The sequence below is a fragment of the Grampus griseus genome, assembly GCF_964374135.1.
Source record: "Grampus griseus genome assembly, chromosome: 19".
Lineage (NCBI taxonomy): Eukaryota > Metazoa > Chordata > Mammalia > Artiodactyla > Delphinidae > Grampus > Grampus griseus.
The window spans coordinates 39986216-40007405 of NC_139013.1; the positions used below are offsets into that span (position 1 = coordinate 39986216).

General features: G+C 48.7%; 1 protein-coding gene across 1 annotated transcript in view; it reads right to left on the reverse strand.

Annotated features, from left to right (window-relative positions):
- RANBP10 (RAN binding protein 10) overlaps positions 1-21190 on the reverse strand; it is a 66454-nt gene that overhangs the window by 11590 nt on the left and 33674 nt on the right. Inside the window, exons 4-5 of the mRNA XM_082677557.1 lie at positions 7245-7412; positions 929-951 (exon numbers count right to left, since the gene is read on the reverse strand). Of these exons, the coding sequence (XP_082533683.1) occupies positions 929-951; positions 7245-7412 (191 nt within the window). The remainder of the gene's footprint in view (positions 1-928; positions 952-7244; positions 7413-21190) is intronic.

Below are 21190 nucleotides of genomic sequence, written 5' to 3' on the forward strand. Positions count from 1 at the left end.
CAGGGTCAGAATTCTCCTCCTGTGTCTGTTCCCTTTCTTTACTTAGGACCACAGCCCCTCTCTGGGGACTCCAGGTTGGAGGGAAGGATTTTGATACATAGACAGAGGTTCTAACAGGATCCTGCGTGTTGCAGTCTGGGCTTCAGAAGGCCCCTCAGATCACAGGGGCATTTCCTATTCCTAGAGCATCACAGGGGAGCCCAGGATCCCTAAGCAGCCCCCAGAGTCAGCAAACCTTTTCTCCTTCCAGACCCCAGCCAGGGCACACAGAGCCAGGCCAGGCTCCCAGCATTCTGGGTGGAGGCCCTGCATGTGACAAGGCCTGTGATGACTCATGACAAAGAAGGACTGGCGTGCAGGAGGTGGGATGAGCCCTGAACGAAGCCAGCAGGAAACCTCACCCTTTTCTAAGAGGAGAAAAACCCATAAATCTCACCTCTCTGGCCCAGGAGTACCCTGCACAGTAGCAGGTTCAGTCCTCTAGGGCACTGGCTTTCCTCAGGGATCTTTGATGGGTATGCACAGGGACCTGGCTCCCTAACAGCTCAGGAACAAGTTTCTATACGAACAGTTTTCTATACTCTGCACACAGGTCCACTAGCTATAAGCCACACAGAACTGGTTCAGACCAGCTGAACCATGGAGCTACCTCATCTCTGCCCACACCGTCCCCTACCTCCTAGCTGCCTTTGGAAATGCCACAAATCTCTGTCACCTGCTAAGAGTCATGGAGGAAGACCAGGCCTTGCTGCTGGAGAGAGAAGAACGCTGGCAGGTACCGCCTACTGGTACCTTCAAGCTGACGACACAGCACACATCCCTGGCTGGGGAAAGGGCAGGACTCCACACCCTGCACTTGCAGGTAACACCATGCCCTTTCCCAGTCGGCCCCCGGGGCCAGAGCAGGAGACCCAATAGTAGTACTTACCGGGAGGTCTGTGAAGGCTATACCTGTGGAGGGAAAGGAACAGTCATCAGGCCACCTGGTTTCCCATGCCCCTGTGGGCCCCGCAAGGGTCCGTCACAATGGCTGGGGGAGGGGCTGGTCATCACACCTCCCCTATGGTGAAGGACAAGCACTAGCCAGGGCTTGGTAGGTTTATTTTTTATTTTACTTATATTTTTAATAAATTTATTTATTTTTGGCTGTTTCGGGTCTTCATTGCTGTGCGCGTGGGCTTTCTCTAGTTGCGACGAGCGGGGGCTACTCTTTGTTGCAGTGCGTGGGCTTCTCATAGTGGTGGCTTCTCTTGTTGTGGAGCGCGAGCTCTAGGCACACAGCCTTCAGTAGTTGTGGCACACAGGCTTAATTGAACTACCATGTGGGATCTTCCCGGATCAGGGCTCAAACCCATGTCCCCTGCATTGGCCAGCAGATTCTTAACCACTGCATTACCAGGGAAGTCCCGCCTGGTAGGTTTACACCCTGGCCTTCCCTTTGCTGAGTCGCTTGGCCAGAAGTGAAGTCAGATATTTGGGTATTTGTCCACAGCATTTCTACCCTCTCAGGGAAAACCTGCTAGGAAGGACTAAACCCAAATGATCTACCCTGAGGCCTCTCTAGGCCTGATTGTTCTCTTGATCCAACATGTATTTAGGGAGACCTCCTGTGTATGCCAGGACCTTTTCCATCCATTATCTCATCTGATCCTCATACCAACTATGGGTAGCAGGCTTTCTTATCCCCATTTTACAGATGTGGAAAGTAAGCCTCAGAGGTTAAATGATTTGCCAGCAGTCATAAAACCAGCAGAAGCTAGTGGGACTGGACTCATTTCTAGTCTGATGCTCCAACATCATCTCTAAGCTGACAGAGCAGTGGAGACAGAGAAGGCAGCAGCTGCCCATCTTCAGCCCATACTTGCCCAGAGTCCCGAGAGATTCCGAGTTGACAAAGCCCAAGTTAACAATGGCCTGTGTACCCTCTGAACCCTCCTGCCAAGAGAAGAGGCTATGTTTCTAGGGACCTTAGTCCTAAATCAGAAGTGAGGGTAGAGGGAATAGGGACCCTAAATATAGGAACAGCCCTGAGCAGGAGAGGGGCCTCAGCATATCTACCAGAGCATTCATATTCTGCAGATTGAGAAATGACTCAAGGCCCAAGGACACTCTCCCAAGGGCTCATAGCCTTCCCATTTTTTTAAATTCTTGTATCTTCTAGAAGCTCCTAAGCTTTCGGCCTGAGAGGTTTTCAAACCACTGACTATTTGGAGGTCTCTGTCTGCTCCCTCAACTCCACCCCAAAAAGAAAGTGAAACCCAGCAAGACTGAAGAACAGGTGAGGGTCTGATGATAGGTCTCCCAGTAAACCTGGGGCCAGAATCCTGACAGCAGCCAAGTGAGCATCCCATGTTCTTCCTCTGTGCTGGGCACTGGAATCATGTCTTACAAGGAAGCATTTAATCCTCAAAACAACCCTGGAAGGTGTATAATGCCTCTGACACTAGTTTACATATGAAAAAACCAAGGCACAAAGAGACTGTTTACATTCTTTACTGGGCTATTTTGCTCCTCAGTGAAAGAAGTTCATAAACCCATGACCTTCCTGCCTGAGGCCACTCCTGAGCCCCACATGCAGAGTCAGCAGTCACAGAACTAGCAGGATGGAATCTGGAAGCCCTTCCGTGTCCACCCACCAGGTCTGCATGGGAGCTGCCCCCATGAATCTCAGTGTGGCCAGGCTACTGCTGCTGTACTCCCAGGCTCGCGAAGAAGCCCACAGAACCCTGGAAGAAAGTGGAGTCCAGTCTCCATCAATTATCTGCAGTGTGACCTTTGGCAAGCTACCCAACCTCCCTGAGCCCATCTGAAAAAAGGGGGTAACAATATACCCAACACCTCAAGAAGAAAGGAGAAACAGATTCTCTATGAAAGCTGCTTCATAAACTGTGAGGTCTATGTACAAGTTGGCTAGAGTTGCGCCACAGGGCGAGACAATTGCCACATTTCTACCCAGGGGATGACCTACTCGGGCTTGCCTACCTCTACTCACAATGGCACTCAGGAAGGACAAGGCCTTGAGGTGCTTCCAGGAGGATGAGGAAAGAGGCTACTCCACCCCCTATTGCACTGAACAAGGGCAACACCGCTCCCTGTAGGTCTCTGGGAGCCTCCACAAAGACATTGTGATGGCAAGATCTGAGATGGCCCACGGGAAGATCTGAGAAGGGCCAGGCAAAGATCCAGGATGCAAATAGGACATTCAAACCTGCTGCTAAGAAGTACCCTTAGCCAAAAAGACACAGCTCAGGGGTCACTGAGGCTGAGGGTATAAAGAGCCTGTATAAAAATTACTCTGGGGACTTCCCTGGGGGTTCAGTGGTTAAGAATCCACGCTTCAGGGCTTCCCTGGTGGCACAGTGGTTAAGAGTCTGCCTGCCAATTCAGGAGACACAGGTTCGAGCCCTGGTCTGGGAGGATTCCACGTGCCGCGGAGCAACTAAGCCCAGGCGCCCTAAAGCCCGTGCTCTGCAACGGGGGAGGCCACCACAATGAGAGGCCCATGCACCGCAGCGAAGAGTGGCCCCTGCTCGCCACAGCTAGAGAGGTCCCGCGCGCAGCAACGAGGACCCAACGCAGCCAAAAATAAATAAATAAATTTATTTAAAAAAAGAAAAAGAATCCGCGCTTCCACTGCAGGGGGTGTGGGTTCGATCCCTGGTGGGAAAGCCAAGATCCCACATGCTGTGCAATGCAGGCAAAAAAAAAATTACTCTGAAAGCTCATGGACCACTTGTGGGTGAGACGTCAGTCTCCAGTCTCCATTCACTCAGTGTTCATTTGTTCTCCCATCAAGTATTTGCTGAGACCTCCCAGGAGCTAGGCCCTATGACAGACAATAGGGAGCCAGCTGTAAGCCTGGCCCTAAAAGTGCTGCAAACTCCAGCAAGAGAGATGGTGTGCAACTAATAATTACACAGACAACTGACCAATGACACATAGGGTGAGTGCTGTGACAGAGGACAACGGAGCAAATAAAAGGAGCGGGGCGGCCAGAGGCAGGAAACATCACTCTGCTTCTCTAAAGGGAGAAATGTTCTGAGTTTAGAGAGCAATGATTGGCTCACTGATCCTGCGTGAGATTCTGAAGTGCATTATATTGATAAGCTGGCTTGTGAAAAGGAAACAAGGTCATTAGAAGATTCACCAAGTGGTCTATCACTTTCATTGACTTTCCATCAAATTTCGTGATCTAGAAAATGCAGAGGACGGGTCATATCCATTTTTTAGTAAGGTCTCAGTAGTATCCTTGTGGAAAAGACAGAAAAACACAAGATTCAATTAACATAATGAAGTGATTCTTAAATGGCTGGTGTCTACCTGGACAAGCTGTAGGCTGAAGGGCTCAAATCCAGCCTTGTCCTCTTCCAATATTTTTATCAATATCTTGATGAAAACACAAATAAACATGTTTATCAAAAGTTAGGTTAATACAATGCTGAAGAGGATACCAAATACTCGAGATAGAAAAAGCAAGACCAAAGAAGATCGTGACAGGCTTGAAAAATAGATAATATAGGCCTAAAGGAAGTTTTATTACAAGATGTGTGAGGACTTCCATGGGGTCTATATAAACATGTACTAGGGGGGACTTCCCAGGTGGTGCAGTGGTTAAGAATCTGCCTGTCAATGCAGGGGACATGGGTTCGAGCCCTGGTCCGGGAAGATCCCACATGCAGAGCAACTAAGCCCGTGCACCACAACTACTGAGCCTGCGTGCCTAGAGCCCGTGCTCCGCAATAAGAGAAGCCACCGCAATAAGAAGCCCGCGCACCACAATGAAGAGTAGCCCCCGCTCACTGCAACTAGAGAAAGCCCGCTCACAGCAACGAAGACCCAACGCAGCCATAAATACATAAATTAATTAATTTAAAAAACCAAACCAAAACAAAAAAACATATACTAGAGAGAGTTTTTTTTATTTTTCTATTTTTTTTGGTCGTGCCACATGGCATGTGGGATCTTAGTTCCCCAACCAGGTATCAAACCCATGCCCCCTGCAGTGGAAAGTGTGGAGTCTTAACCACTGGACTGCCCGGGAAGTCCTGGGAGATGAGTTTTTAAAAACAGTGTGAGGGGGCTTCTCTGGTAGCACAATGGTTAAGAATCTGCCTGCCAATGCAGGGGACATGGGTTCAAGCCCTGGTCCGGGAATATCCCACATGCCACAGAGCAACTAAGCCCGTGCACCACAACTACTGAGCCTGAGCTCTACAGCCCACGAGCTACAACTACTGAGCCCACGTCCCACAACTACTGAGCCCACGTGCCACAACTACTGAAGCCCATGCACCTAGAGCCCATGCTCTGCAGCAAGAGCAGCCACCGCAATGAGAAGCCTGTGCACCACAAGAAAGAGTAGCCCCCGCTCGCCACAACTAGAGAAAGCCTGCGTGCAGCAACAAAGACCCAAACCAGCCTAAATAAATAAACAAATAAATAAAATAAAAACAGTGTGAGGGTCCAGGCTGACATTAAGGTGGCCATGAGCTCCTTAGGGACCTAGGGATCTGACTGACAAAGAGCTTAGGGCCCAGAGGAGGGAGGTGCAGGTACAGAAGGGACAGCAGATATGCCCCAAATCTTATGTCCCACAACAGGTTCCATGCTCTGAGCAAAGTGTGGACAAGCTGAAGAGATGTAAGGAGGGCACGTATTCAGAGCAGACAGGCAGAACTGGGCCTGGCTCGGAGAGGCAAGTGAAACAGGGCTTGGGTAAGGACTGATAGCCCGTAACAGTGGCCCCTGGGACTCTGACAGCAGAAAAGTCAAGAGGCAGGAAATAGCTGGAGTCAGAGAACAGAGTGGGGAATGAGAAGTCATCTTGAGACCTTGGCCTTGCCCTCCAGCAGCTAGCTCCTCACAGGCTGGATATCAGCAACTGCAGCTAGGTGGCTATGGATTTCAGGGGAGAGTCTTTCCGGATGTGCACCTGGGTCAGCTCTGCATCATCTGTGCTATGCTCTTGGCTGCCCATTCTAGGCTGTGGCATCTGACGGCCCTGTTGAGGAATGCTGGCTCCTGCTCGCTCAGCCCCAGCCACAAGTAAACCCCATTTCCACCCAGGTCCCCTGGTCTTGCCCGGGCTCATCTCCTGGAGAAGCTACAGAGGGATGTGGGGAGTGGCAGCCACCTTTTGACTGTCCCGCAAACCAGGGCAAGTGAGCCTCCTACAAGTTGGGTTCAAAGTAAAATGCCCAACTCCCTTTCCTGGCAAGGTCTGTGGTCAACCTGGCTGGTAGGGTTCTGCCAGATTAGAGACCTCTGCAAACCCAGGCAGGCAGGCCCAGCAGTTAGGTACCACCTCAGGGCCACTTTGGCCATGGGTTCCACTCACTCGAGGGCCAAACAGCAGTCAGCCCTACTAGGGCAAGGTGTCAGAATAGCCAAAGTTCCTCTCTGTCTTAGTTTCTAATCCTAAATTCCTATATGTGTACAGGACTACTCTTCAAGGTATCCTCCAGAGTTCTCAAGACCTCCCAAGGACTGCTGCTTCTCCTGGGTTTCTGATCCTAGTTGACAGCACCACTAATCTAGCCACTTTACCATGTTCCCTTCTTTCCAGTGCACCCCATCTATCACTAAGCCCCGCTGCGGCACCCCTAGTCCTTTGCAGGCCTGTTCTCCACTGCCTGCACCCATCACCACGGCCACGGCCCATGCCACCTGCCTCTTCCTCAGCCCTTACTCCAATCAGTCCCTCCTTCTCAGTTTAACCAAAGGGGCTTTTTCAATATAACTCTGTCCAGGTTGCTGTCTATTAACCACAAACAGGCCAGAAGAGATCTGACCCCATCTGACTCCGGCCTGTTTACCTCCTGTACTAGAGCAGCCCTCACTGTTGCTCCATAGCAACCAGTGCCCTGCAGAAGGGCCAGAGAAAGTCTGGGCCCAGGCGACAGGCATGCAAATCACTACCACTGTCAAGTATGTACTAGGGCCCCTCAAACTTCTCACTGACCCTAAACCTCGCTCCAACGAGTGTCACACAGGCCAGGAGCACGACCACGACATTGCTGCTCTCTCAGCACTGACCCAGGCTCGATAAATGCTGCTGAATGGATGGATTAACAAAGGGACCACTTCTATACCCTCCGTTCCCCTTGCAGGGCTCCGATGCTAGGAAATGACTGCAGTTGCCTTGAGCTCAGCAGAGGATCTACAACACTGCTTTGGCTTCAAAGCCTCTCACCAACCAAAGGGGCTCCACAGGGCAGACCCTCCAAGGTCCCCTATGTACCCACCAAGGCTGTGGCCATTCTTGGTGTAGAAGCAAGTGCCATTGATGAGGTTGACGCAGCAGCCAATCACGTCTCCTGTAGTGAATGTGGGACCATAGGGCTGGCCAGTCCCAGAGGAGCAGAAGGAATGCCCATCATCACCATGGTAACCATAGGAATGTTTATCCCAACCTGTGGGGGAAAAGAGAGCAAGAGCTGAGGTGAGGTACTTGAGAGAAAAACAAGACAGTCACAGAAGCCCACCCAGGTCTGAGCTCCTCTCCCCAGCCTGCTACCACCTCACCAGCATTCCTGCCCTCTCACAGAGCCAGCTGTGGGCAGGGTCTGGCTATGCAAAATGAGCAGTGAGTTCAGCAAGTCACTGCCCTGAGGAGTTGAGGCAGCCCTACTGAAGAAGGAGCCCAAGCTGTGGTTGACAGGAACCAAAACCATGAGTGCCCTGGAAGGGACTTACCAGAGGGCCATGAAACAAGGAGGTGGTTGGGGAAAGCCTCATGAAGGAGAAGAGGCTTGAACTGAACTCTGAGGTGTATCATGGTTGTTGTTTTTCTTTTTTTTAATTTATTTATCTTATTTATTTATTTCTGGCTGCACTGGGTCTTCGTTGCTGCGTGCGGGCTTTCTCTAGTTGCGGCGAGTGGGGGCTACTCTTCATTGAGGTGCGCAGGCTTCTCATTGCGGTGGCTTCTCTTGTTGAGGAGCAATGGGCTCTCGGCGCACGGGCTTCAGTAGTTGTGGCGTGCAGATTCAGCAGTTGTGGCTCGCGGGCTCTAGCGCGCAGGCTCAGTAGTGGTGGTGCAGGGGCTTAGCTGCTCCGTGGTATGTGGGATCTTCCCGGACCAGGGATCGAACCCGTGTCCCCTGCATTGGCAGGCGGATTCTTAACCACTGCACCACCAGGGAAGCCCCTGATGGCTTCTCTTTGTTGTGGAGCACGGGCTCTAGGTGTGCGGGCTTCACTAGTTGTGGCACACGGGCTCAGTAGTTGTAGCACATGGGCTTAGCTGCTCCACAGCATGTGGGATCTTCCCAGACCAGGGCTCGAACCCGTGTCCCCTGCATTGGCAGGCGGATTCCTAATCACTGCGCCACCAGGGAAGTCCCATGGTTGTTGTTTTTTTAATGTTTTTTTTAACTTAAGTATAATTTACATGTAGTAAGAGTCTTCCTTTTTAATTGATAGTTGAACAAGTTTTAACAAATGTTACCACCACCACGATCAAGGTATAGAACATTTCCATCACTCCAAAGAGTTTTTCCTCATGCCTCTTGGCAGTCAATTCCACTCCACGCACCCCCAAGTCTCCGGCAGCACTGATCTGATTTGTTCCTATGGTTTTGCCTTTTACAGAATGTCATATAAATGGAATCACAGAATTTGGAGTTTCTTGTGTCTGGCATCTTTCACTTAGCATAATGCATTTGAGATTCATCCACATTGTTAGGTATACCAGTATTTTGTTTCTTTTATTGCTGAGTAGTACTCCACTGTATGGACATACCACAGTTTGTCCATTCACTAGTTGATGACATATAGTTGTTTCTAATTTTTCGCTATTATGAATAAAGCCAATAAATATTTGTATATAGGTCTTTGTGCAGACATATGTTTTCATTTCTCTTAAGTAAATACTAAGAAGTGGTACTGCCACATCACAAGATAAGTATATCTTTTACTTGATAACAAACTGCCAAACTGTTTTCCAAAGTAGCAGTACTGTTTTGCATTCCCACCAGCAATGTATGAGTTCACAATCTCACCAGCACTTGTTACTGTCGGTTGTTTTGTTTTTTTCTTCTTCTCTTAGACATTTTAGTAGGTATGTAGGGGCTTTAATTTGCATTTCCCCAATGTCCAAGGATGTTGAGCATCTTTTCATATACTTATTTACCATCAGTTTATTAGAAAATTATTGAATTGTCTATTCAAATTTTTAACCCATTTTTTAAAAAAATCAGGTTGTATATCTTACTGAGCTATAAGGTTATAGATATATTTTAGATACAAAATGTGTTTCGCAAATATTCTCTCCCAGTCTGTAGCTTGTCTTTTTCATTTTCTTAACAGTATCTCTCAAAGGCCTGCTGGGATTTTTTTTCTTTACCACTTTTTTTTTTTTTTTTAATTGGTGTAGAGTTGACTTCCTGCTGGGATTTTGATTGGGATTGTGTTGAATCTACAGATCAATTTGGAGAGAATAGATAGCTTAATAATATTGATTATTCAAATCCATGAACATGGTATACCTCTCCATTTATTTAGGTCTTCTTTAATTTCTCTCAACAGATTTTTAACAAATTTATTTCTAAGTATTTCACTTTCGATATTATATATATTTTTTAATAATAACATTGAATTTTTAAAATTTTATTTATTTTATTTATTTATTTTTGGATGTGTTGGGTCTTTGTTGCTGTGTGCAGCTAGTTGTGGAGAGCCACAACCACTGAGCCTGAGTGCCACTACTACTGAAGCCCGCGCGTGACTGGAGCCTGTGCTCTGCAACAAGAGAAGCCACTGCAGTGAGAAGCCCATGCACCACAATGAGGAGTGGCCCCCACTTGCTGCAACTCGGGAGGGCCACGCACAGCAACAGAAAACAAAAGCAGCCTAAATAAATAAATTTAAAAAATAAATTTATTTTTAAAAAAAGAGTACAGAAAGTGGGGCATCCTTGAGGGTCAAAGAATATGTTCTATTTTTAAAAATAAATAAAATAAAATAAAATTAGATTATGATAATGGTTGCACAACTCTGTAAACATGTTAAAAACCACTGAACTGTACACTTTAAAAGAGTAGATTTTATGGTATGTAAATTTTATCTCAATAAAGCTATTAAACACACATGTATTTGATTTTTTGTATATTCATCTGGTATCCTGCATCCTTGTCAAACTCACCAATTAGTTCTGGTAGCTTTTGTGAAGATTACAGTGCCCACTGGGAAAGGGTTCCTAAGCAAGAAGCCCCACTTCCCACATACAAAGAACATATGTGTAATTCAGAGAAAGCCAGGAGCACCAGAATTCAGGCTAGAGGCCTGAGTTCTCGGCATGGAGTCTCCCAAGATGGGCTATTCTGCTACAGTGCCCTGCAGCTGCTAGAAACCCAAACTTCTGCTCCAGTGGCCTGGGATGCCAGGGATGGTGGTGGGGCTCTCTCTATGCTGCTTGACCAGCACAGCCTTCCCTTAAGCCAAGCCCACTGCTTACCACCTCCTGAGGCCATGTGGCTGTGGGGGAAGACTGTCCAACAAAGCCACTGCCCATTCTAGCCGTCCCCAAAGAGTCCTTGTAGACAGACTGCTTGCTGTTCCTATGGTTCCTCTCAGAACTATGCCCATCGCTGCTGACAGATGCTCACTGGCTTCTCCCTTTGGCCAGTGCGTCAGGGTTTGCCAATGCTTGCCCCTTGAAGATTTCCGTAACATTCTTTGTTCCTCCCCTAGCATACTGCTCACATCCTTGATCAATTCTGGTTCCTGCTGAGCCTCTCCAATCACCAGTCACTGTTCCTGGGACTGTCCCTGTCTCACTCACCGCTTCCTAACCCTTCCCCCAACCCCCACCATCAGGAGTCGGTGACACAGGTGTGTGCATATACATGTATGTGTGTCTGTGTGTAGTGACTAGTTCCAGCCCACTTCTTTCTCACACAAGGATGATCCTGTGTGACAGATCATTTATGCAGATTTTACTGTCTAGAAGGTAAAAGACACACACTGGAAGGTTTTCTTTTTTTCTTTTTTTTTTTTTTTTTAGCTTTCTCCAATTGAAGCAGTAGGTACTTTTTTTTTTGAAGCAGTAGGTAACTCTTAAAAAACTAATACAAATGTGGCCATCTGATTTATTAAAGCTAGAGAAATCATCCGGAAGAACTGTTTCCAACTTGATCAGTGACTCAAGGATATCTGGGAGCTATTTTTGTCTCAGTGTAAGGGAGCTGCTCAATAATGATCACCAAAACAACAGATGCTTACATTTTCAAAGACCTAAAATAAAAATTAAAGTATTTTTGAATACTTTTCTTCAAAAATAAACTATATAATTATTTTGACAAACCTACCATAGAATTTTTAACTCAAGCTACTCAAGCTATAAATATGGATTTTAAATTTTTAAAAACCAAAGAACTCAATAAAAAAACAAAATATTTATTTAGAGTCAATTCAGGATTCACCATCACCTCAGTTTGGCTGAAAAATAGACACATTTTCCTGTTTTGTTTTGTTTTTCTTCAATTTCCAAATGATTTGTCAATTATATAGATTTGCCCAGAGGAAGAAAATTCATAGTCCGTGTGACACACTGAATAAGGCCTCCGAAAGATGTCCTAGGTCCTAATCTCTAGAACCTATGAAATATGCTAACTTGCATGGTAATAAAGATTTTGCAGAAGTGATTAAGTCAACGCTCTTGAAATGAGGAGATTATCCTGGATTATCTGGGGGCAGGGAGGGTAGGATAATGCAATTATAGGGGTACTTGTAAGGGAGAGGCAGAAGAGTCAAGTCAGAAAAGTTGATGTGACGGTGGAAGCACAGAAAGAATGAAAGATGCTATTACACTGCTGGCTTTGAAGATGGACGATGGGGGCCATAAATCAAGGAATGTAGGTGGACTCTAGAAGCTAAAAAGGGCAAGGAAATGGATTCTCCCCAAGAGCCTCCAGAAAGACTACTACCCTGCTGACACCTTGATTTTAGGACTTCTGTCCTCCAGAACTGTAAAATGATTATTTTAAGTCACTACTATTGTTACAGCAGCAATAGGAAACTAATACAGTCCACTATGGCTGTAGAAGAAGTTTCTGAGCATCTGGAATGATCAGTGCAGAGACGCAACACCTCAGCTACTTGTCTCTTGTTCGTCAAAGTGCTATGAAGATAAAACCTTTTCAAAGAAAATCACAGAGCTGTAATGTATCTTCAATTGAAGCTATCATTTCATAGCCAATATTTTTTCCAAACACAGTTAAGAGCCTGTGTGCGTGTATAAGGTATATATGTATGTGTTTGAAAGGTAGCTTGTGTTAAAAACAGAATGTTATTATACAGCTCATTTAGTAACAGTGGCTGCAGCAGCAGCAGCAGCCTGGTTTAAGACCTCTGTGTTGGACTTCCCTGGTGGCACAGTGGTTAAGAATCCGCCTGCCAATGCAGGGGACATGGGTTCGAGCCCTGGTCCAGGAAGATCCCACATGCTGTGGAACAGCTAAGCCTGTGCACTACCACAATGAGAAGCCCGCCCGTAGCAACGAAGACCCAGTGCAGACAAAAGTAAGTAAATAAAATGAATAAATTTTTTAAAAAAAGACCTCTGTGCTATTTTCCCATCCTCTGGAAAGAACATGCATCATCCAACTGTCATCAATTAGTTAATAAAGGCCTACTCCATGGAGATGACAAAGTGAGGGTGGTGGGTGGTGTGAAAGGAGCAGAGAAGACATTAATATATAAGTAAATCAATAAGCAAACAAGAAAACACCTGGTAGAGGAAATGTGCTCTGAAGAAAACAAAGCCAGACGATAGGCTGGAAGTGGGACTGGGGATGAGGACTGACCAAGATGGAGTAGTCAAGTTAGTCCTCGCTGAGGGCTGACCCCTGAGCAGAGAGGTCTGCTTGATGAGAGAATCAGAAGGAAGAACTTTTGGGGTCATGGGAATGAGCTCAGCATGTCTGAGAAACAGAGCCAGTGGGGCTGGATCTGAGTGAGACTTAGGAAAGACTGGGAGCAGAGGTGACAAGGTTTGCTGGATGTGGGCACTGATAGTATGAGGGGAAGTAAGGATGACTCCCAGGTTTTTGTCCCGGCAAATGGGTGGATGGTGGTACCATTTACTAAGAGACAGGGAAGATGGGCAGAAGGAAGAGATCTTTAGGACACATTAAGTTTGAGATGTCTTATTAGACATCTAAGCAGTTGGGTGGCAATACGAGGCAGGTGAGATGACTGTGGCTCATCCCAGATGTGGCAGGGCTGCCATGGGAACACTCACTAAACAAACAGTGGTGTGGACAGAAAACTTAAAATGAAGTCATTGGAGGATTTTCCTATGTGTTGTCCTCACACAATGGCTTTCTGTTTTTCCTCTGGAAGAAAAATTCAGGCTAGTCAAGGACTAGAAAGGGCAGAACAAACACAAGAGAAAGGCACCAGAAGCCCAAAATAGATGAGGACATGTTAAAGGGCACAAAGTTACTCTAAATGGATTCAGTTACCCCGCCCTCAATGAACCTTCTCCCCAGGGCTTGAGAAGCTGTATAGCAGACAGAAGCTAGTACCAGCACGGCCATTCTTGAGGAATTGGGCAGACAGAAGAAAAACTACAAGGCCAAGGCCTAACTGCTGTTGCACATTCTGCAGTGAGTCTGTTTTTTGTTGTCAGTCTCGGGCTAAGGAGGGGGGTTTGGCCTCTGTTAGAAAGAAACACTGTAGTCCTGTGTGCCAGGGTAGCCAGTGTGGCCTGAAGGGCCCCTGCAGCCTGGTCCTGGACATAGCACTGTCCCTCCAAGATGGTAGGCTCTGGGCAGTCACTCACCTCCTCAGACCTTTGTTCCCTTCTCTACAAAATGAAAGGGGAGCAATTAGACATCATTGTCAAAGGGCCCTAGGTGTCTACTTGTAAGAAACATTCCAAGACTCCAAACCAATCAGTAAGTATGGTAATCCCCATCTGAGGGCTGAGAAAGCTGAGGCACTGAGAGGCTCCACAAAGGCCTGTGGTCCTGCAGATTACACTCTCAGAAGCTTGGGTCTCCTTTTTTTTTTTTTTTTTGGCCAAGCCACGCGGCTTGTGGGAATTTAGTTTCCCAAACAGGGATCAAACCCGCATGCCCTGCAGTGGAAGCGCAGAGTCTTAACCACTGGACCGCCAGGGAAGTCGCCGGGTCTCCTATCTTCTGAGGAACATTCAAGTAAGCTCTAAGCAGGTACCCATGAGGGTGAAGACAAAACCTCCTCCTTCCTGGGGTGGCCCCAACCAACTGTAGGGAAGAGGAAGATGCTTTAAAGGTAGAACAGCATGAGCTCCTGAAGACTGGGCTCCATCAGAACAAACTTCAGGTAACCCCTACAAGGTTTCTGGACCCTAGGCTTGGTCACCTGACCAGTACTACTCCCTGTGGGTAACTGGCTGGGTTCCATCAACTTTTGAGAAGGGACTGGGCCTTCTCAAAAGGCCTGTGCCTCAGGGCTGCAAGAACAAACAGCAGGAAAGGGGAACAAGGAGTGCCAGGATTTGTCTGCCAGCTCCCCTTCACTGGGCGATAGCACTCCTTTTCCTAAGAAGTAGCTCCTTCCCTGTGCCAACCCTGTGGCTTCAGTGGGGACTGCCAATCCTAGTTAGCCTCCTCCCTGATCCAAGCTGGACCAGTAAGAGATCTTCCCGGAATTTTTGTACAAGGGAGCTGGGAGGAGAGCAGGTCTCAAAGCTCTGTGCTGTCATTGTTCCAACTTCATGTAGAAAGCCAGTTTGACAGACTAAAGCTAATAAACAGAAAGCAGGGACTTTTAAGACAGGGACAGAGACAGAAAGAAAAGTCCCAGACACCATTTGAGTCCCTAAGACTTCGCTCCTCTGCTTGCCCTGAGGTATGGCTGACCAAGTTGGTTAGAGACGGGATTCTCTACCTTGAAGCAACCAAAGTTCTCTGACTAAAGGGGCCACATCCAAGCATCTTTTTCTTTACCTTGCATAACACGTGGCCCACAGTAGGTGCTCAAGAAATGTATGTTGAAATGAAAAGGGAAATGGGTCAAGGGCTGGCAGGAAGCCTGAAGTACAAGACACTGGGGTCAGACCATGCTGACACACCACCATGGGCAATCCTGGGCTTGACTGTGAGTTTTGTTACCGTGATTTTTCTTTTCAAGCAAAGCAAAGGAGTTAGAGCAATCTGCCTATATCATGCCCCCTTTTACACAGACCAATAGCGAAGCCACTTCCAAACCTTTGAAAGAGGCTGCAGACCTGGCTCTATCCCTGGGAAAGTCATTTAACTTCTCTGGTCTCAGTTTCCTCATCTATGAAACAGGGCAGGTGATGCAAATATCCCTGCCAGCTCTAGAAGAATCCATGGTTCTTAGTCCTCCTCATTAAGAGAGTCTAGCAACTATGGTCTTTCCCATACCTCTGCCTGGGTAAGTCTCCCCTCCAGCCCCACCACCCTCAGCTTCAGGACAGGACCTCCTCCAACCCCCTATTCCTGCCCTGGAGTCAAAGTCAACAACTTCCTAAGCGTGAGTCCTGGCAGGATAAGCAGTCACCCATCCCTGGATGGGCCTGGTGTGAAGCCGGGGTGATGTGCCCAGGAATTAGCGTTGTCACCCTCACCACAGGGCCAGAGCCAGCTGTCTCAGAGGACAGTGGGATGTGAGGGCCAGAAGAAAACGAGGGGGCTCAGCTGCCCTGCACAGCTATCAGGCCCTGTAGGGAGACAGGTCCAGGTGGCTCTGGGTCAAAGGATAGCTGGTGCTGCACGATAGGGACAACACTGTGACAGAGAGTGCCACCCAACTAACCATTCTTCCCTCTCCAAAGAGAATAAGCCCTGTCACTCCCAGAGAGAATGGAGGGATAGCCAGCCTGGTGCCCATATCGAAAAGCCTATCCCTGCCACGTCAGACACCTATCAGATGCCAGTGGTGCAAGGAGAAGCCACGCCAGGAGGCTTCAGGCCAGGAGGCAGGAGGCCCCAAGTGCCCAGTTCAGATGCTCTGGCACCACCCACTTCCCCCTCCATCATCACTCAGAGGGGAACTCCCAATCACAGAAGTATGGGGGTGGCTGAGGAAATGGCTCACCATCTTGGCACTCCCAGATGCCATCCCTGGTTACAGTGTCCTCAAAGTGGGAGACTCCCTATAGGGGTGCCAGGGACTCCAGCATGATTGCTCCAAGAGCTGCCCCATGCCACTCCCACCTGGCAGGACAAGTCAAGGGCCTCAGTCCCAGGGGAACTAGGAATGGAGAGGACTCCTACTTCTGAGTAGAAAGATTTCCACATCATCAGCACATTAGCACAGAAACCTGGAAGGGGACTGGTGCTGCGCCTGTCCACTAGGTTCTAGTCCTAGCCCGCAAATGACCAGCACACAGGGTCCAGCTCAGGCATCACAAACTAGCCTAAGCACTGATCCCCATGCCACCAAATCAGCCATCTCTCCCCAAGAAATGGATCCTGATCATCACTGGACTTTGGGATCAGAAAGACTTGGGTTTGAATCCCAATTCTGTCTCTTCTTAGCCCTCTGAGTTCCCTTGGCTGAACTCTTTCAGGGTTGGTGGAAGATTAAACGAGGATGGACATGGAACACCAGCCTACAGGAGGCACTCCCTGGCAAGTTTCCCTGCCCTCTCTGTCTCTAGCATCAGCTCCATGGTCAAGCCGGGCACTTCGGACTTCCTGCTCCTTTCTTTCCTGAGGGAGCGAGAGGGGTGGAGCTGGCTTTCCTAACTAACAGCCCGCCAACGGCAGCCCTAGGCCTGTTCCACTCTTACTTGTCCCCAGTTTCCTGGGGAGGTCACCTGGCCCTCGGAGCAGTCGGCAGAGTTCAACAGCCATGTCATTCATGGGGCTGGCTATGGAGGGAAGGCGCTGGGCTGGCTTAGCCAGGGTGCTTCCTAAACCTGGGGTCGCTGTGGAGAGAGCACATATGTCATAGGAGACCTCATGGCAGGGCTGCTTCTCAAGGATGGTCACTCACTCAGAGTCACCACTCCCTGGAAATCCATCAGACAAATGTTTTCCCCATAACCTCAAATATCTTAAAAAATCTGATAGGACCCACTGCCTGGAGCAGCTCGACAATGGATAATGGGAAAGCAAAAGAGATTCTCTCATTCAGCAAACTCCGTGTGGTGGCATCAGGAAGTCCCGTCATAGTACGCACAAGACTGTTACCCCAAGTTCTAGGAACCTTGGGACCAAGGAACAGGACCAACACAAGCCTAAGGTGATGCTCTGGCAGCTCCAGGCCAAAGGGGCCAGGGGTGCCCTGGAGGGTCTTCTCTTTATGGTAGTTCAACATGAAAGCCAAGGCAAAGAGGGCAGGAGAAAAAGGCTATCTCTGCAGATAGCTGTGACACCAGGTAGAGCCTGCCCTCATAGGGGTACCCAGGCCCTACACTGAGATAGATGTCAGCCTGAAGCCATGGGCAGGCAGGGTGAGGGACTGTACAGCCAGCACCTGCATATAAAGGGGCCTTCTACAGGTCATATTCCTCCCCAACCCTGACAGAAATAGATACCTGATTGCCAGGAGAGGCCCAGGGACATCCAGGGTGGGTCTTGCTGGGTCTGGCTAAGACATGGCTCAAGTGGCACCTGGCACATTTGGCAGGGCTACCTGCCAATGCCTCAGGCTCCCAGAGAACAGGCTGGGTCTGTCATCCATGCTCAATCAGGCTAAGGAAAGGGGTGAACTGTCCCACTAAACTGAGGTACAACCTCAGCTCCCAGGCCTTGGTATCTCTCCTCTGGGATTGGGTTTGGCTTGTCCTTATTTCCACTAAGGTCCTTTCAAAGTTCTGGGGAAAGTTAGTGGACAGATGACCCCTGGTAATGTAGGCGCCTGTGACTTTCCGCACATACTGCCAGATCCTGAGAAATGGGCATGCATAAAACCCTTCCCAAAAGAAGGCCCAGTGTGGTAGTCCAGTATTTCCAGGACCCCTAGATACGGACTCCCTCAAGGAGGCAACAAGAGGTTGAGCAGTAACTGGTCCCCACTCAGCTCCACCCTCATGTGGCCCCAGCCTCCAGCCACACCAGACGACACTTGATAATCTCTGTTTTCAGAGACTGACAAACTCAGGTTTCAGAACTGGCTCTTCTGCTGTCGATGAAACCTCTTATCTCAAAGGACTTAACTTGCCCTGAAAAACATAGCCTTAAATCCAAAAATTTTACCTCTGTGCTACAGAGAGGTAGGAGCTGGTATCTGGAAGAAGAAAACAGGATACTGTAGACAAGAAATCCCCAGGTCCAGGAATAATAACTTATTTGTTATCTTAGCTGCCTCATTTCAAAAGGCTGCCAAGGAGCCCTGATACACTGTGGTAATACAGCTCTCCCTGTGGGTGAGGTAAGAAAGGCCCATGGAAAAGGACCACGGGCTTAACTGGCCACAGGGCCAAGGGCACTGCTGGCCCAGAGAGGAGCAGCAGGGAAACAGAGGGCCTCTTACATGAAACAAGCTCCATAGTAGGGACTGGGGAGGGTCCTGTGGCACAAACCATTAACCCCCATGTGAACCACCAGGAGTTTGGACCAGCTACCTGGCCCTTGGGCCCAACTACCAAACCACCCTCTGCCTGGACTGCCCAGTAGAACCTGCTGCCAGAGCTACAAGGCCTCTGGGTTTCTATCCCTCCACTCTCACCCAGTCATTTCCTAAGGACATTTCAAAGAAAGAACAGAATGAGAAAGGCAACAAGGGGTTGGACAGCACCAAGCACATAAACCCCAACCTATCTTCCCACAGCTGGGCAGGTCCTGGGCAGCTGTTCCAGTGGCTTCAGGGAATCTCCTGGCTGCCCCTCTTTTCCAGGGAGGGCTGCCTCAAGGTACCTTACAGGCGTGAACTCAGGACCATCACGAGTCAGCTTCTTCCCTTCACCAGCCTCAGGCAGTACTCACTTGGGAGGCTTGTACAGCGCCTACAATCAAGCCAGGGTTGCTGAGGCCTATTCCCAGGCGCACTGCCGGGATTAGGAGGAGGTAACCCAGACACCCAGTGGCGCCCTGATAATTCAACCCACTCAGCTGGAGAGAAGCACGACTTCCCTCACGGAGAGAATGAGCAGCCCCACGGCAGACCCCTGTGAAGCAACGTAGATCCTAGGTGAAAGATGCTCCAAAGAGAGATGGTGGTCAATGATGAATACAAAGGGGGCTCATCAGCTGTGGGGAACAAGGGTCTCAGCCCACATGGAGTGGGACAGAAGCAGTCCCCATTTGGTGGGTACAGACTAACAGCACTTCCAGACTACTGGAAACCCACTTACGTGTCAGTAATCTCTAAGACATCTGCTGCACAAAGCCACCTACTATTGGTATTTGCTCTGAGCAGACACCTTATTCTGCATATCCTTAGGAGGATAGAGAGGAAGGATATCCAACACTCAGTTATTTATTGCCACACCGACAGGAGCTAGCCTCTGCCCTCATGAACCTGGCATGGACCCTCAGGGCTCTGCCCTGATCTCTGCTATCTGCTGTTCCTTCCCCATGGCACACACAGATATGAAATATCAGCTGTTTGCAGAATGTGTCCCACCCAGTAGAAGCAGGCCCCAGCCACAGGGATTAGGACACAAACACTCCCATGGGTGTGCTCCTAATAGCTCACTCTGTTAGTAAGGTAACAGTCTTAATAAGGTCAGCTCCAGGGAGAGGAAAAGATGCTCACTTGATCATGACCCATCATGTGGAATGAAAGCAGACAGTCGCCCTGCCACCCCTCCTTGCCCTACCACTACACCCTCCCCTCTCACCCCCACTGAGGCCCAGCTGCCAGGTGCCATTTGCTTCAGAAGATATGCCCCCCATCCCCAATCCCCATCTGTGGTTCTTCCAGCTGCTTCTTTTCCAACAGTTCAAGGAAAGGATGCCTCAACGGGCCTGGGTTCTCCTTTGAGGGGTTGTAGTAATTAAGGTAATAGATGCTACCCCAAGAGAACAGCTGTCTCCTCCAAGGAAATGGAAGGAGGAAACTATCAGCTGTCCAGCTCTGATGCGGATGAGGCCACCTATCAACACAGCCTGAGTCTCCCTGGCTCTGTCCGACGTACAAGACACAGAAGGAAGATCTGTTCTATCCTTGCCCCCTTCAAAGCACCCGAGCTTGGGAGAAGCCCAAATCCCCCTATATCCACACCCCGACTTTCCTCCTGCTTCTCCAATCCAGGGATCCCAGCCCATGCGGTTTGCTGCCAGCTCAACAACCGAAGGGTGGGGCTGCAGGTACACTCACCTACCTGCCGATCATCCTTCCTGGCTGCAAAGCCATTTAGTCAAGCGTTCTGACATTCTTATTTTGGGCCACACCTGTTCCTTGGTTCATACTTAAGGAGGCCAAAAACACTTTATAAAAGATAAACATCAAAACTTCCACATCTTCCAACAGAAAACCTCTGACCATGCAAGCTACGACATGCCCATATGTTCCCAGGAAAAACTGAGCACACAGCCTCACACGAAAAGCACTCCCTGTTACCACCTGCTCCCAGAGCCAAGTGAGACCCCCAGAGTGGCTACCCTCGACTCCTGACAGCCCTAAAGGCAAAGATGGGCTTGCTGAGCCAGTACAGGAAAACCTATAAGAAAACACTCAAAACATCAACATCCTGACTTTGGTTGCTATTCCATCTTCGTCCTCCGTAATTCACCTCCAGCTAATGTACTAAACGTGTCTACTCAAATACAGAAAACACAGCACTGGAGAGAAAATGTAGTTCAGATTACACCTAACTCCACTCTGATACACAAACACCCATAAAAGAACTTTAAATGTATAGGTACTTTCTTCCTCAGGTAGGAAAAACAAACAAACAAACAAAAACCTTTCTGGGGACTTCTCTGGTGGCACAGTGATTAAGAATTCGCCTGCCAATGCAGGGGACACGGATTCAATTCCTGGTCCAGGAAGATCCCACATGCCGTGGAGCAACTAAGCCCATGTGTCACAACTACTGAGCCTGAGCTCTAGAACCCGCGTGCCACAACTACTGAGCCCACATGCCACAATTACTGAAGCCCGCACGCCTAGAGCCCGTGCTCTGCAACAAGAGAAGCCACCACAATGAGAAGCCCGCGCACAGCAACGAAAAATAGCCCCCACTCATCACAACTACAGAAAGCCCACGCACAGCAATGAAGACCCGACGCAGCCAAAAATAAATAAATATATACATACATTTAAAAAAAACCCTTCTCAATAA